Source organism: Poecilia formosa, unplaced genomic scaffold (assembly GCF_000485575.1).
Source record: "Poecilia formosa unplaced genomic scaffold, Poecilia_formosa-5.1.2 Scaffold308, whole genome shotgun sequence".
Classification (NCBI taxonomy): domain Eukaryota; kingdom Metazoa; phylum Chordata; class Actinopteri; order Cyprinodontiformes; family Poeciliidae; genus Poecilia; species Poecilia formosa.
Window position 1 is genome coordinate 268,903 of NW_006800247.1, and position 16,826 is coordinate 285,728.

The 16,826-nt window shown below is 39.2% G+C and overlaps 1 protein-coding gene across 1 annotated transcript in view; it reads left to right on the plus strand.

The window, feature by feature from the left end:
- The window catches only part of taok2b (TAO kinase 2b), a 39,245-nt gene that overhangs the window by 18,360 nt on the left and 4,059 nt on the right, over window positions 1-16,826 (plus strand). The window contains exons 19-29 of the mRNA XM_016661041.1: window positions 151-242; window positions 325-418; window positions 1,546-1,627; window positions 2,446-2,613; window positions 2,730-2,936; window positions 4,077-4,288; window positions 4,981-5,158; window positions 5,234-5,362; window positions 6,440-6,643; window positions 7,493-7,732; window positions 15,399-15,611. Of these exons, the coding sequence (XP_016516527.1) occupies window positions 151-242; window positions 325-418; window positions 1,546-1,627; window positions 2,446-2,613; window positions 2,730-2,936; window positions 4,077-4,288; window positions 4,981-5,158; window positions 5,234-5,362; window positions 6,440-6,643; window positions 7,493-7,732; window positions 15,399-15,611 (1,819 nt within the window). The remainder of the gene's footprint in view (window positions 1-150; window positions 243-324; window positions 419-1,545; window positions 1,628-2,445; window positions 2,614-2,729; window positions 2,937-4,076; window positions 4,289-4,980; window positions 5,159-5,233; window positions 5,363-6,439; window positions 6,644-7,492; window positions 7,733-15,398; window positions 15,612-16,826) is intronic.

Consider the following 16,826-nt stretch of genomic DNA (forward strand, 5'->3'; position numbering starts at 1 on the left):
CCTCTGAATTTAATAAAATATTTTTGAGTTTGATTGTCGTCAGTTGATGTTGTTCAGACTCTGGAAACGGATTTGCCTGCAGGTGCAGCTCCGTTGCTCCACGACCAAATGGAAACAGAAAAGGATGGAAATGTTGTTTTCTCTGTGCAGGATGGCGCCTGAGGTGATCCTCGCCATGGACGAGGGACAGTACGACGGGAAGGTGGATGTGTGGTCACTTGGCATTACCTGCATAGAGCTGGGTAAGAGGAAAACTCCCATTAGCGCGTTAAGGACAGAAGTTCACCAAGCTGAAACCATTTCCTCTTTCTTGTCGCTTCGCAGCGGAGAGGAAGCCGCCGCTGTTCAACATGAATGCTATGAGTGCCTTATACCACATCGCCCAGAACGAGAGCCCCGTGTTGCAGTCGAATCACTGGTGAGAAAAAGCTTTCGCATCCATAAACCTCAACACCGTTTGCAAAGTTTTAGATGAATAAAAAACGTAAAATGTGGTTAGAATATCTTTGCTCCCCTGAGATAATTAAGCCTTTGCTTCCATGTTTTTTCCACCTGATTCATTGTTTTCTCATGGGCCTCTACTGTTTAGAGGAAACTGTTGGAGATTCTTATAGGTTGTTATGTTTAATTTAGAGAAAACTCTTAAGCCCTTTTCATCCTTTATGTCACGATTATTGGAAAAAGATGGGATAACTTTATTAGGTTTTAGAGCTCTATCTACAGAGCAGGTTAAGAACAATAAGTGCTGTTCAGAGAAACTCACGCATAAATTAGTAACAGAATAGGCAGCAAGAATTACCGTATATTCTGGACTTTGTCACATCAGTCAAAAAATTTCATCAAGAGGAAATCAGCCAAACTATGGGGGCTGGAAAATACGATAAATCAAAGAGCGAGTAAAATAAATTGAATGGTCACTCTGAATCTGAAGCCTCGGATTTTAAATTTTTTAAAGCTAAATTTTAATGTGCATTGTTGAAGCGTTCCACAGTTTGGGAGCTTCAACTCCTCTACATAACCTGCATCCAGCCTCGAATCGTACAAAGAACAATTACTGAGCCTCTTAATATTATTGATCTTCGTCTTATTGAAACCAAGAACATTAAAATTAATCCAGAACTGGACTTGGATCCGATTAGCTGAAACCAAACCGGGATCATCGCTGTCTTGTTCGCTGGCTCTGGGTAAAAATTGAGCAAAGATGCCTTGTACCTCAGGAAGTGAGAAATTGAAAACCATTCCCTAAAAGAAGTGAAGTGAATTACAGCAATCAGCGATGATGGGAAAACAGTAGTTAAAACAGTAACATTTGGGTTTCCCTACAGAGTTTTTGTGTTTTCAGGATGAATTGTAAATCTAGGTTTTGCATCCTGCTATGATAATTAATAACATAATAATTTCCTGACTTGGCAAATCCGTCAGAGAGAGACTGGATGTAGAAGTTACCCGTGTTCTTCAGTGGAAAGTAAACCTGATACTCAGCAGCATCTTTAAACCTTTTTGAACTGCTACTAAATCATGATTTTTATTTGTTTTCTGTTCCAGGTCGGATTATTTCCGCAATTTTGTGGACTCCTGTTTGCAAAAGCTGGCCCAGGACAGACCTACCTCTGATGTGCTGCTGAAGGTACGGACAGTCGGAGGAAAGAGGTTGGAGGCAGCAGAGTCTTCAGATTGGTTTTCAAACCGAGAAATTAGAAGATAAAATGCCTTCAATTGTAGGACATTTTATTTTAATACATCTAGGGCCGAAACGATTAATCGTGATTAATCAATTGTTAAAATAATTGTCAAATAATTTAGAAATTGATTAATCGTTAGCTGAAACAAAAAAAGGCCATTTGATGACAAAAAGAACTTATTTACAGCCATTAAGCCAAAACTGTACAAAATGTAAACATTTTGCATTTAAGGCATAAACCTTTGTGAATACGTTTTATCTTGTTTCAGATTCAGTAAATGGAAAGCTAGGTTATTGCATTTTAGATGATAAAATGTTTCTTTTCTTATTTAAAAAAGGAACCGAATTGTTTACATATTTACTGTTTTTCTAATATTGAATAAAAGAAAGGAAAGTGGTTAAATAAAAAATATGCAATTTTTAACCGATTATTTGTTAAAAAATAATCAATTACTAAAATAGTTGCAGCCCTAAATTCATATTTTTATGAATTCATAAAATTAATAAAAAACCAAGTGGGTGTACTTGCATTTTTATATCACAAAATATATGTAATTTATATTTTGGGCCAATAAAACAAGCCCAGGAGTCAAACTTTGTCCTAAAGAGTAATTTAACTTAATTATTCCTACATGATTTTGTCGCTGAGCTCTGAATCATAAACTGTAAAATCTCTAAGTTTTCCAGATTCACTCATAAACTGTGGATTCTCCTGTTGGAAACGTAAAGCTGTTGTCTCATCCCGTCTCTGTCCCGCCGCCCAGCACCATTTCCTATGCAGGGAGCGTCCCATGACGGTGGTGATGGATCTGATCGCACGAACCAAGGACGCCGTCCGCGAGCTCGACAACCTGCAGTACCGCAAGATGAAGAAAATCCTGTTTCACGAGGCTCACAACGGTCCGGCACCGGAAGGAGGGGATGAGGAAGAGGTGAGGCCGAGAAGGCAGGCTGCGTTCGTTCATGCCTTCATCCGTTTGGGATCTTTATTACCTTCATCCCTGCAGCTCGAATGTTTGAATCCAGCGTTTCCCTTTGCTTCCTCCAGGATGTGGAAGGGTACATGCTGCGCACCGGCACCGTGAACAGCATGGAGAGCTCCCACTCCCTGCCGTCCATGTCGATCAGCGCCAGCTCCCAGAGCAGCTCCGTCAACAGCCTGGCCGACGGCTCGGACGACAGCGGCGAGATGGCCATGATGCAGGAGGGCGAGCACACCGTCACCTCCAACAGCTCAGTCCTGCACAAACCTCTGGTCAGACACGCCGCTCTTTATTTAAGAATATAAATCACTAAACAAGACCACAAAGCCCAAAAACACTACCTTCAGTACAGCATCATTTTATGATCAATGTTTTTAACCAGTAATTGGTGCAGCATCCTTTAGTCATAATATAATATTTAGGATTTTTTTGTACATTTATTGTCTGTTAAAAATTAAAACCAAACAGTTTTGGATAATTTTGACTTTTAAGAAACTGCACCCCCTACAGGAAATGTGAAGTAATAGCAACACAAAGTTACACTTCTACATGCAAGGGAGGAAATGTTGTTTCTACCTTCACAGTAGAGTTATTATGCTGCAAATATGCAAAATGAAGCAGCAACAAAATAAATTATTTGGCAAAAAACACAATGATTTAAGGCACTCTGAGCTGGAGAAGACTGACCCAGTTTGGACATCAAGGAGGCTCGTATATGAAGAAATGTATTTAAATTCGCACATTGGGTTTACATTACTTAATCTGGGTGGTTGGGTAGATATGACAGCAAAAGCAAAAAAAAAAACAGTAAAAGTCAGTAAGCAGGATCATTTGGCATCTTGTCTGTATTTATTAAAGTTTAAAATAATATAAGTAAGAATTCATCTTTTTAATGTGGGTCTTTAAATTCAATATAAATTTCCGAGTATTGACAGAATTAGGGAGCAAATAGCTGAAAACCATTAACATTTTCATAATCTGTAAAAATACTTAGAACTGACTACTTTAACAGTTCAAATGACAAATTTACCTTAATATACATTTATATGAAAAGTCGGAACTGCCTTAGCACTAGCGCAGTAGCTAACATCCATAACTTTAGATTATTTCAGTGGTTCAGCCAATCAGCACCAAGAAAAATTAATTACGCTTCTGGATTGGCTGCCAGTAGTGTTTCATCTTCATCCCAGCTGCATTTTTATTCAAATATTTTAGAATGCTCCACAAAAAAATGTGTAAATAATTTTGAGTTCAACAGAAAATCGACGTCCATTCGGACTTTTATGGCCGATTCAGAAACATTACACGACACAAACTTTACCTGCTAACAGCAGAAAAGCCAAGATGTTTTATTTTTAATCCTAGAGGCTGAATAAAATAGTTTAAAAACTTTTTCCGTCTCCGTTTTGTAGAGCCACGACAACATCTACGACGATCCCTATCAGCCAGAGGTCGACTCTCAACGAGAAGCTTCGTCTGGCGGCGGCGGCGGAGGAGGCGGCGGGGGAGGCGGTGGCAGACGTCGACGGCGAGACCACTTTGCCACCATCAGAACCGCCTCGCTGGTGACCCGTCAGATCCAGGAACACGAGCAGGGCTCGGCTCTTAGGGAGCAGATGTCTGGGTGAGACCATGAAACGCTTTACATGTCCTGTTTTATTGTTTTGGGAAGGCTGAATACTTTAGATGGGATGTCTGCACATCCTTAAAAAGTCTTAAATTCACTCACTTAAATCAAGGCCTTAAAAAAAAACTTAAATTTATACATGTAAAATTAAGGCCTTAAAAAATTATTAATTTAAGAACTGAAGTGGTTGCAGCTACTGCTAACTAGCTGCTAATATGGCCTTGCTAAAAGTATAAAATTTGTGTATATAAAATCAAGGCCTTAAAATGTCTTAAATCCAGTTTTAAAAAAGTAAGTTGGCCTTAAATACATTCATCAAACTTTTTAAATTTCGTCATGGCAGAACTCATCTCATATTTTCTACGTATTTTTTCCTCGTGGGATTTTTCAGTCAAAGTTTGAGTTACATCTTCCTTTGGTTCTGTGACTCACAGCTAACACTCCCTAGCTAGCTAACAAGCTATGATTTTTCCATCGTCAGTTGGTTTGATGAAGTTCATACATTTCTTTGGAGATATAGGTCTTAAATTGCATTCATAATGTAATTTTAAAAGTCTGAAAGACTCAAATTTGTGTTGGTGAAACCTCCAGAAACCCCATTAAGACTTTAATTACATCAGAGTGGGAGGAAAAGAAAAAGCTGAATTTCTTCCTGCCGAGTGATTTTGATGCGCTGCGTCTCATCGCAGGTATAAACGGATGCGGCGGCAGCATCAGAAGCAGCTGATGGGTCTGGAAAACAAGCTGAAGTCAGAGATGGACGAGCACCAACTGAGGCTGGATAAGGAGCTGGAGAACCAGAGGAACAATTTCTCCATGGAGCTGGAAAAACTGTCCAAGAAGCACCAGGGTGTCCTGGAGAAGGAGGTGAGCTTAGAGCAGCCGAGTGACGCGACACAAACCGCTGCAGTGCCTCTGATGGAGACGCTCTGGTTTGTTTAGACAAAAGCGGTCCTGACGGAGGAGAAGAAGTTCCAGCAGCACATTCTGGGTCAGCAGAAGAAGGAGCTGACCGGCCTGCTGGATTCCCAGAAGCGACAGTACCGACAGCGCAAGGAGCAGCTGAAAGAGGTTAGCCTGTCGCAGTAACCACTCAGTCCGTTTGCAAAATTTATCATCTTTCTATCTTCCCTTCAAAAACCAAATGTCAAAAGTCTTCGTTTGGTGTTTTGGTCTCAACTAGCCACTTTATTTGAAGGATAATTTTGTGTAGAGGAACTTCAAAATTCATTTTATTTGTTGCTTCTGTTTATTTGTTTTAGACATTTAAAATGTCTTCCAGTGTTAAATGTTCATTAGAATTTCAAGTTTATTGATCCTTGAGAATGTGTTCTTGGATTATTATTGCATTACCATTATAATACCTATAAACCGTCTCAAAACAACAATATTACTGTTAAAAGCAAAAATTATTGTCCAGCAAAGTGTGTTATGGTAACAAGCCGAGTCGAAGACGCTTCGACACGAGCAAAACCAAACCAGACGGTCACTTTCTGAGAACGTTTTCCACTTATCTGGTAGCTTCATGAAGAAAACGATTCGTTGACTTGCCATGTACAGTATGAGACATGCTTTGTTAAATACATATTTTATCCTATTTTATGACTGTTAAAAAATGAACGACACATTTATTCCAGTTTTAGTCGTTTATTCATCTGTCAGAAACTGCAGTGCGCCAAAAATGACGCAGAAAAACCGATGAAGAACTCAAAACCGCTCATCACATAATTTTTTCCTTTTTGTTTTTCATTATGGCGACTGTGTCCATTTTACACTGGACACAGACCCGTTGTCATAGCAACCGACCGGCGACAGCCCCACTAGCTGACAGAGCAGAGACTGTGTTCAAATGTATCAGGACTAAAAAACAAAAACATTTCCCTCACAAAGGAACAGAATATTCAGTCCGTTTCAGTTTTACATCTTCAGGTTTAGTGTTCATTTTGCGATTATTAATAAGTGATCGTCTGAACTTTAGCTGTGGTTGGTTAGCTAACTTAAACATCTGCGCTACCGATGACCTGTCAGAGAGTTGCTGTGTGGGTCACCTTATTGTTTTTAACTCAACCAAATTCAATAAGGTTGTCAAAGTCAGGCTGGCGTAGCTGACCTACTTCCCCCTCTATTCGTTTTGTAATTTCTCTGTAGGAACTGAACGAGAACCAGTCGACGCCGAAGCGAGAGAAGCAGGAGTGGCTGGTGCACCAGAAAGAGTGCATGCAGCAGCTGCAGGCGGAGGAAGAAGCCGGCCTGCTGCGGAGGCAGCGGCAGTATTATGAGCTGCAGAGCCGCCAGTACAAGAGGAAGATGGTGCTCGGTCGCCACAACCTGGAGCAGGATCTGCTCAGAGAGGTATCACCCCTGACCGGGAGCCCACTTTTACATAAATCCAATGAATGGGTACCATCACTGCAGATGGTAAATAATGATCAGATTCAGATCGGTTGGCACGTGAATGCTAAAAAAGATTTTTTTAAATCAACATATAAACTCTCAATTTAAAATTACGAGTTTATTGCATATTTTCCACAAAATAGTTAAAATGATTGTGTTTAAGTAATACCGACTCCCACCTACAGATGGCAGTATTTCTTCTACCTCACTGCTGTTTCAGCCGTACTTCATATCAACAGTTTTTACAAAGACAGAAATTTAGATTTTTTAAATGTTTGCGTGACTTTATTCTCTTAAAATTACGATTCTTGTAATATTATGATTTGTCGTATTTCAACTTTATTGTCTTATGACTGCTTTCTTGTTATATTATTATTTTATTCTCATATTTAAATTTTTTTTAAATGTTTTGGTAATTTTATGTCTTTATTCTCATACTATTATAACCCTAACTTGTAATATTTGAACTTTATTCCTGTAATATTACAACTTTACTTTTGTACAGCTGTTTTCTCATAATATTCCTTTACTCTAGTATTTAATTTTTTTGTAATGTTATGGCTTTAGTCTCACAATATTTGTAATATTTGAACTTTGTTCTAATATTATTACCACTTCATTGTCGTTCAGCTGTTGTAATAATATTGTCGTTTAGCCCAACGATTCGGTTGTGATGTTGACCTGAAGTCCACATAAACAGAAGCTGTAAAACCCATGGAAACCCAAGTATTGGTGAAAAACCATCTTGATTTTCCAAACGTTGACCCTTGACTCACCAGGTTTGCTCCTCTTCCTGTCTGTCTGCAGGAGCTGAACAAGAAGCAGACCCTGAAGGACCTGGAGTGCGCCATGCTGCTGCGGCACCACGAGTCGACGCAGGAGCTGGAGTTCCGGCAGCTGGGCGTGGTGCAGCGGACGCGCGCCGACCTGATCCGCACGCAGCACCAGACCGAGCTCACCAACCAGATGGAGTACAACAAGCGGCGCGAGCAGGAGCTGCGGCAGAAACACGCCATGGAGGTCCGCCAGCAGCCCAAAAGCCTCAAAGTGAGTGAGGGCCGGGACGGCGAAGAGGCGCCGGGGGGGCGGGGCTTAGAGCCCGACGACGTGGAGGAGTGTGAGGACGAGCCGGACGGAGCTGCGGAGCTCCGAGACGACGAGGTGTTTAGAGAGGAAGGGAAAGGAAGTGAAGAGAGAGAGGTAGAGGGGGTGCAGTGGGCTTATGAGGGCGAACAAAGCAAGGTGTGTCACGTTGAGTCTGATGAAGAGGAGGAGGAAGAGGAGGGCCGTGGCGTGGCCGACGGATGTCCCTCCGAGCTGGACGACCTGTCAGAGTTCTACTTCCCTGACGCGCCGGAGGAGCTGGACACGGTCGGCGCCGCGGCCCCGCCTCCCGCTCCGCAGTCCTCCCTGCCCTCCCTGTTCTCCCACGCCGTCTGCCTGCTGCTCTCGCTCTCCGCCGCCGCGCAGCCGTCCAACCTCACGCTGCTGCTGCTCTCCGTCTTCCTGCTGTCGCTGCGCCGCTCGCCGCCGCTGCCCTCGCTGGCGTCCGTTGTGCTGTCAGCCGAGCTCGCCTTCCTGGCGCTCTTCTTCTCCTACCTGCTGCTGCGCTCCTGCTGCGCGCTCTCCCTGTCCTCCTTCCTCTGGCTCAGCCTGTGGGGTGGCGGCGTCTTCAGCCTGGCGCTCGCCGTCAGCCTGGGGCTCTACTACATCCCCTTCATCCTGGTCTCCGCCTCCTTCCTCAGCTCCCCCGCCATCTTCCTTTCTCTCTTTCTGCTCCTCGCGCTCGCCGTTCGGCCGGCGCGGAGCTTCCTCCAGAGGGCGCCGCGGAAGCTCAACCGCCTGTGCATGCGCGTGCTGTTCCGCTTGCCCCGCCCCCTTTTCGCCATGCTGCAGTCGGTTCTGGGCGGCGTGGCGGAGCGGAACCTTTATGAAATGTTCCCCAAAGCCGGGCGCAACTGGGGCGTCCGCCAGTCGCGGATCCCCGTCCCTTTGAAGAGCTTACCCTCCGAGCATCACGCTCGACGCCGTTGCCACGGCAACTCGCGTCTGGCGAAGCTGCTGCTTTGGGTCGGGCGATTCGGGAGACGGCCACTGGGGGTCCTCGCGGACTTTGCCAACACTGTGATCCTGAAACTCGCCAGGCAGGTCGTTGCGAACCTCCCGTCGCGCGTCCGGGTCAAACTCCGAAACCTGGGTCTCCTGAGGAAGGAGTTGCCCAGCCGGTTGCCACGGTTACTGCCGCGGGAGGTCCGGGAGAGGAGGCAGAGGGAGAGGAGGAGGAGGAAGATGAGGGAGGAGAGGATGAGGATGTATCGCGAGGAAACGAGATGGGAGTGCGGCTTGAGGCGAACCGCGTCCGGCAGGTTTGAGAGAGGGAAACTCCGACCGTGGAGATAACAGGAAATGACCCGGTTCTGGTTCCTGCAAAAACACAACAACTTAACAAGGATCATTGGTTTAGTTTCTAGTGCAAATATCTTAGTACACTTCAAAAATAACTTTTCAGCAGGAATTAGGAGCTGGGTTTAGTTAATAATTAATTTTACGTGAAATGATCCGCCATTTTGGCTTAAAATCTGTGAATAATGTTGATGAAAAGTTACTTTTAGGTGATTTTTGTCTCATTTCAAATGTTCTAAGATATTAGCACTGGAAACTAGACCAAAATACTGAAAAGACCTTATAATTGTTGTGTTTTTGCAGTGTATCCCCAGCTAATCCAGAGATTATCCCCATTTCTCATTGTGCTTTTTGTAAAAGTTCCTTAAAGCTCCATCAGTTTTATTACTTTGTTCTTAATTTCTAAGAAGAATCTTTTTATGGTTATTTTAAGACCGTTTTGTTTTTATTTTTTAATCTTTTTTCATTTTGTTTTTCTTTATAGTCGTCTCGTTTGAATGTGAGCCGAGAACAAATACTTCAGTGTTAACGACGCTCCGTGAATGAAACTCCTTTATGCTAAAAAAGAAAAAAAATTAAAAAGCTGTGAAAAATAATTTAAATTTAAGAAAGGTTTTATGATTTCAGAAGGGTTTCACTAACGTCGCCCTCAACACTAGCAAGCGGTCGGCGGTAATCGAAGTGCAATAAACGGCAGAGGCGGCCATATTTACCGTCGCTTCCAATCAAATCCGTCTTTTATTGATGGAAAGAAACAGAGAAATCCAACCTTTTAATTTGAATTTTAATTAGGTTTTTTTTTGTGTGTGTGGGGAAAACAGAAACAGTCCCAAAGCATCACTGGTCCTCCTCCATGCCTTCCTACATATCACTCCTAAATATGGCCGTTTTCTACAAGCTACTTCCTGTTTTATTAGGACCAACACAAACTGCCCTTTACTGGAATTGCATGTTTTCTTGTCTTTCCCATTTTGAAAAGCGGCTGAGAATTTCATTGTTGAATTAAAGTTTCTATTTTTAGGAATTGGTAAAATAGTCAAAAACTTATTTGATGATTTATTTTTTGTTTGTTTGTTTTAGAGGATACTAGAGAAACGATCCCACAGCATCACAGATCCTCTACCGTACTTCCAAATATGCTTTATATGTAGAAATGGACGAGTTGGGGAAAGTAGCTACTTTTTTAATTATGAAGACAAACACACTTGTGCCTTATTTTTCTATTTTCTCTTATTTTTCCCATTTTGAAGCAAGATTACAGTTATTCTAAAATCAGGGAGTAATTACTACCACAATTAAAAACACGATTTATAATTTTGTTTTCTGTGATTTTTGTAAAAATTATTTTTTTTACCATTGGAATCCCAAATAAATGTGTTTAAATTAAAGGTTGGATTTCTCTCTGCAGCAATAAGAGGCTCATTTAAAGTCATGAAAATAAACCAGTAGTGCCAATAAAACGGTCTGTTAAAAACCAGAATGTTGAATCGTTTAAGGCTGTTGATTTTTCTAGTAATTCTGGTTTCAGTTTTTCAAACCATTTCGTACGTAAAGCTGCTGAAATCAGCCGTCTTTCAGTCGGCTAATTTCAGTCGCATTTAGTTTTGCTACCTTATTGCGCTCAATGCAATAGTCTTGATATGATTTACCGTGTAAACATTTCCCTTTTTAAGAAGAAAAGTGCCTCCTTTCAGCTGTTTGCACAAGTCTTAGTCTGTTTTGAAGAGACGAAGTAGAGTAGGAAACAAAGATATCTCTCAAGTAATACTTAAAGCATAATATAATAAAATTATATTTAATATATCAGCATGACATAGAACTTTATTGAAGCCATATTTAGTTGAAAATCTTTTGCAAAATGCAGGGCAAGATTGATGAAACATGAATGTGAAAAACGGAGCAACTCAACGACCAAAAATATCCAGAATAAAGGAACAAAATAATTTTTTTCAATTAAAGTCTTTAAATTTTCCAAAAACAGTGCAGCTGCTCTTCACCTCAAGTGACTTTTATTTTATTTTATTGGTATCAGGAACCAAAGATATTCAGCGACCGACCAAAACTGTTTTAAGAAGCAAAAACCAAAAAAAATATGTTGGATTATTTTTTTTTTATTTATTTTTTTTTTTTACACATTTTGCTTAAAAACTGTAAAAACCTTTCTATCTTCTAACAGAAACACCAAAGTGCTCCAGTAAAAACAGGAAGTTTTATATTTTTAGGGATCAAAATGAAGGAAAAACATTTAAGCCGTTTATTTACGTGGAGGATTATAAAATAAAAACTTTAGATGTGAAAAAGTCGAGTTTTATCATTTTGTTGGATTGTAACTCGCTCAGTTTCACCTGTTTTTCTGTTTACATGTTGCATTGTGTTTTTCCCAGTTTTATCACCTTGTTTGTTTTAATTTATGCAGTATTTAAGAGTACTGCTGCGTTCTGTACGGCTGTGTGCTCTAAAGAACATTTTATTTGTTATACTTAGATTTTTATTTGCACAGAAATAAATTCTTTTGTTTTGAAATCATTGTCTTTGTCTGTTTTTATGATTTTTTTTCCCTTTCGTCTTTGTCACCTCATTTGTTTTCTATTCTCCTTTTTTTGTTTTTATTACCCAGAATCCTCTTCCACTTCCTCCTGCATCATCACACGTTTTCTGTCCATTTGTCACCAAAACGATCAATAATTCGCCAAAGTTAATATCGATGACGTCTCTTAAAATTCACATATGAATATATTTAGATTTGCACAGTATATTTATATGAAAAAAAATGTTTTACAGCTTTAATTTGTGGTATATATTAGCATAAATATATTTCTAAATATTAATTTTTTTGGTGAAGAAAAACTTTTCAACAAAATATTTAAAGTATTTTGCAAAATTGCAACTCAAGAATTGTTTGATCTTAAATTATTTTGAAAAAATTAAAAAGTTATATGTGTATAAATTAGAATATTTTATTATTGAAAAGTTCCTTTATTTCAGTAACTCAGTTCACTAAATAAAATATTTTAAAGCCTTTATTTATTATAATTTTCAGCTTTTTTCTGACGTTTATCATTAGAATATTTTACTTCAACCAAATAAAAAGTTAATGCAGAAATTAAAATTATGCTTCGATGTTATTGTTTAAAGACACTTCTAAACCGATAAATGCGTTGCATTGTTCTTCTATTTTCCAAATTCAGCAGATTAAAAATAACAGAACAAAGCTTGTCTACAAACAGGAGGTCTCACTTCAACATAAACTGTAAGTTTGGTGCATTTCTGGTGTTTTTTCCATTTAATTAAGCAACAAGAGCTGAGAAATACAGCAAAGTTGTACTCAAGTAAAAGTAACACTTTTTAGTGCCATTCGTATTTATTTTTTTTTTCCGAAAAGTTAATGAGTGTTAAGGAAAATACTGTTGGTGAAATCCATTCAGGTATGTTGGTGATATTGTATAATATGAAGCCAAACGGCGTCAGACATTCAGACAGTTATGATTCTAGAAACCAAAGTTCAACAAATACATTTTTACATAATACTGGTTACTATGACTTCCAGAAATGTGGCAGAAATCTCTGAAAAGATGTGAAAGGTGTAAAGACTTTCCAATAATGCTGATCTTATTCTCCTAATATAATGACTTTATTCTAGTAATATTTTTGTTTTTCAGTGGGGTTCTGTGGTGGTGCAGGGGCAAAGCCCAACCCAGGCATTGAGGGCTTAGTCCTCATGCCAGTGGTCACAGGCTCAATTCCCAGCCTGCTGACATGTCTTCCCCCTCCCTCATAACCCTCCTTCCCGTCAAACTACCTTCAAATAAAGGCCACTAGAGCCAACAAAACCTTTTAAAAAATAAATATTTTTATTTTTCAGCATGGCCCCAATGCTCCGTTAAAAATACTTTGCAATTATCAGGGGAGTTACATTTATTGGCATTCCAGCTGTCGAGCTTGTATTTTAATTACTGAATAGCTTTTTAATTTTTTGTTTTTGTTTTTGGTAACTTTGAGCTCCAAGCCTGAACTTTGACTAGGCTCCTCGGAAATGGTAATATTACCTCCAGCTAAAAGAAACGTATTAAAACTGAACAAACCAAACATGTTGATGATGTTTTGTGTTTGCCAAATCTGAATCAGAACAGGAAAACAGGAAATGGTAACGTTTTCCAAGTTTCCATAAGATACAAATTTAAGTTAAAATATAGACAATCAGAGGTGGGTCTTACTATAAAACCATTATTTAAAACAATTATTTAAAGATTTTCTACAAAGCTAATCATAATGTTTGGTGTTTTGGTTCATTTACCCATCAGATTACCAGCTTTCTATATTCAGCAGAGCAGTTTTGGTTTTTGAGGGACTGACTGAGACCACAGACAGGTGGCTAGTCGCACACCTGCAGAGGTACGGCAGCCCATCAACTCACATTACGACAAGTTGTTGATGTGCAAAATAAGAAAGTAAACATTGTAAAATGAATGTCAAAAGTCACCAGAATTCCATATTTAAAATGATAGTTTTGCTGCTTTTGCTTTTTTTTGACATGCTATAATTTAATAACTTTTTTGGACTTGTTTTGCACATCAACCCCCTGCAGTAATGAGTAAAGGCAGCAATCAGTTCACTTATGCTCCTATAAATGCTTGGATTAAAACAGGTCTAAAAATTCATTTATAGAGAACAAGACGGTTCAGATTAATTTGATGGTTTCCGCATCAATGAAGTGAGATTGGAAAGTTTAATCTGTAAAAATGTGAACAATTTTCTTCATGGTGTGATTCTTGTTGCCATGGTTACAGTCCAGTGTCACATGGCAAACCTTTTCTTTGTGTTTGAGCTTTATAACACTTCTCTGCAAATGATAAAAAGTAAATCCTGTTGGGGTCTGAAGAAGAGTCGGGGCCCCAAATCAAGTTCTGCTTAAGGCCCCACATGACTTTGGACCGGCCCTGTGATTACAGAATTATAAATTCAGGCAAAAAGAAAATAAAACTTATCAAACCAAAACTTACTGCAGGTAATTTATATAATAAGGTAAGATTATTCCAGTGCCAATATTCTGAGTCTTATTTTAGAACAAAGCTTGTCTACAAACAAGAGTTCTCACTCGAACATAAATGTGAGAAAAGGAGCCAGACCTTTTACTCCAGTAAAAAGATGCTGTGCAGTAAAACTACTCATATATTTTTCATCCAAAAAGTTACTCAACTAAATGTAACTAGCTATAATCCACCTCTGCAGACTGATTTGTAGCCTACTTCGTGTTACAGTACAGGTTCATATTAAGTGTTTTCTGGAGTGAACAAGTCAGAAAATAATCAGAAAAACTCAGAAATTTAAATTCATGATTTAAGGAGGGGAAGTGATTACTTTGGGTAGGTTTGGATCATTTTTACTCTTTAATAATCATTTATAAACTCTGTTTTGTATCTATCCAGGTTGATTTTCGCTATTAAAATTTGATTGCTGACCAAAAAAAAAAGCATTTGACAGAACAAAGCAGTTGTGGATGGAAACACTGTTTTTGTCTGTAGCCTATATGTGGAAAAACAATACTCTGAAAAAATAACTGAAAAAGTCAGAAACTTTTAAATCTAAAATATATATGTAAAAAAATTTATACTGAGTTTGGATGTAAAACTGCCTCCTGAAACTTTTTAAAGCACTGTAAAAACACAAAAGTTTACAAAGTATTTGCCTGGTTTGTAATCCAAATATCTTAGCGCACTTGAAATTTAAAAATGTTAACTTATAAGTAACTTTTCAGCAAGATATGCTCTTATTTTAAGTCAATAATTCCTTAATTTTGATTTTAAAAAGTGCTAATTCCACTGGCAGATTATTTAATTTATAAGACATTTTTCCCATGTTATTAATCAAATAATCCTCCAGTGGAAAAAGAACTGGGTTGCTAGGTAACGGGCTGGAGTTGCTAGGCAACGGCACAGTGGAACTAGCACTTTTTCATCAATATTAAGGAATTAAATAAGCTCCTATTTCTTACTGAAAAGTTGGTTTTGTCTTATTTAAAGTGCACCAAGATATTTGCACTTGAAACTAAACTAAAAATACTCTGTAAGATTTTGTGTTTTTGAAGTGTGATGACCTTAATAATAAAGTTGCTAATGAATAACCCACTTAGTATTAATATCATAAATCAAGTAAAAGGTTCTGGAGTGATCAGGTTCTGCATTACAGACTGGATCTTCTTTTCCAAATCACTTTTATTAATCTGAAAGGTAAAGTTTATTCATTCCTGCGTTTTCTGAACCTCCGGAGCTTTTTGGGTTTTTTCAGCCGGTTTCTCTCGTCTCCCCTTCAGTCCAAAGAGCTCCAGATAAAGCGCCAGTTCCAGGACACCTGTAAGATCCAGACCCGGCAGTACAAGGCTCTGCGGAACCACCTGCTGGAGAACACGCCCAAGTCGGAGCACAAGGCGGTTCTGAAGCGGCTGAAGGACGAGCAGACCCGGAAGCTGGCCATCCTGGCCGAGCAATACGACCACTCCATCAACGACATGCTGTCCACTCAGGCTGTGAGTCGCTTCCTGTCCCACAGAACCCAGAACCCGACCAGAGGCGCTTCTTTGGGTTTAGAACACGGCCCAGGGGCCAAAGCCAGAAAGACACAAGTTAGGCGCAAGTTTCCACCAAAAACTCTCAGAAATTATGAGATTTCAAATATTTTCTTGAAAAATCTTGGACATTTCTGAGCTTGAGAAATTGAAAAATTGTTAGAAACAGCTTGAAGATATTCTAGAGAAAATTTGGAGATTCATCTCAGAAGTTTTCTAGGATTTTTTTTTAGTTTTTTTTTTTTAGTTTTTTTTATTTCAGAATTTCAAAAGTCAATTTTTTTAAAAACTTTTTCGAGGTTTTCTGAGTTTCAACAGGCCCAAAATGAAAATGTTTTTGACACGCCTGGTTTAACATAAGGATCTCAGGCAGCAGGGGTCTGGAGTCAAGCTTCATATTTAAATTTAGCAGCAGAGTTTCACTAAAACTTCATATAACTTTTCATATGTAGCACAGCTATAATGCCAGTTTGTCTTAAAGGGGATTCATTAACTTTTTTTTATTATTCTTCCATTTGGGACTCGAATGCTTCTCACGTACCATAGATCTAAAATGCTTATATTTGTTTACTTAGACCAATTAAAATATTTTAAATAGTTTAAAGTTATTTTTATTTTAGATTTAAAGGATTTTGCATGTTTACCTTGAACAAGTTAAACAAATAATCTTCATTGTTTGTTGCATTACCATAGTAACAATCTAATCTATTGCTAAGACTTTGATTTTCTCTCTCTCTTTTTTTTTTTAAAGAAAAAAATCAGCCAATTATGATTTGCATCCACTAAATCTGTATTTATGGGCCCCAAATTAAGTTCTGCCCAGGGCCCCATATGACCTTGCGCCAGCCCTGTTCAAGGCAGTTTAAAGTAGCACAGATGGGTCCCATCCAATTCCAGTTTAGGGCATCAGTTGGGATTAAATGCCCCACATTGTAATCTAAACATTTTAATCTGATTTAAATCCATCACAATTCAACAGCAAAAAGCAGAAATTAATTTTATTTGACATTTTCTCCACCGTGGATCGTTCAGGAGCGCTCCCACCTTCACCTTCGTCGTCATGCAGAGACAAAGCTTTGGGCTTTTTCCTGAATAATTTATTGTGAGAGGGCTGAAGAGGGGGAGGAAACTGTAATTACCTCATATGGCAGCGCGCCATTTAAGCTCAGTAAGCCA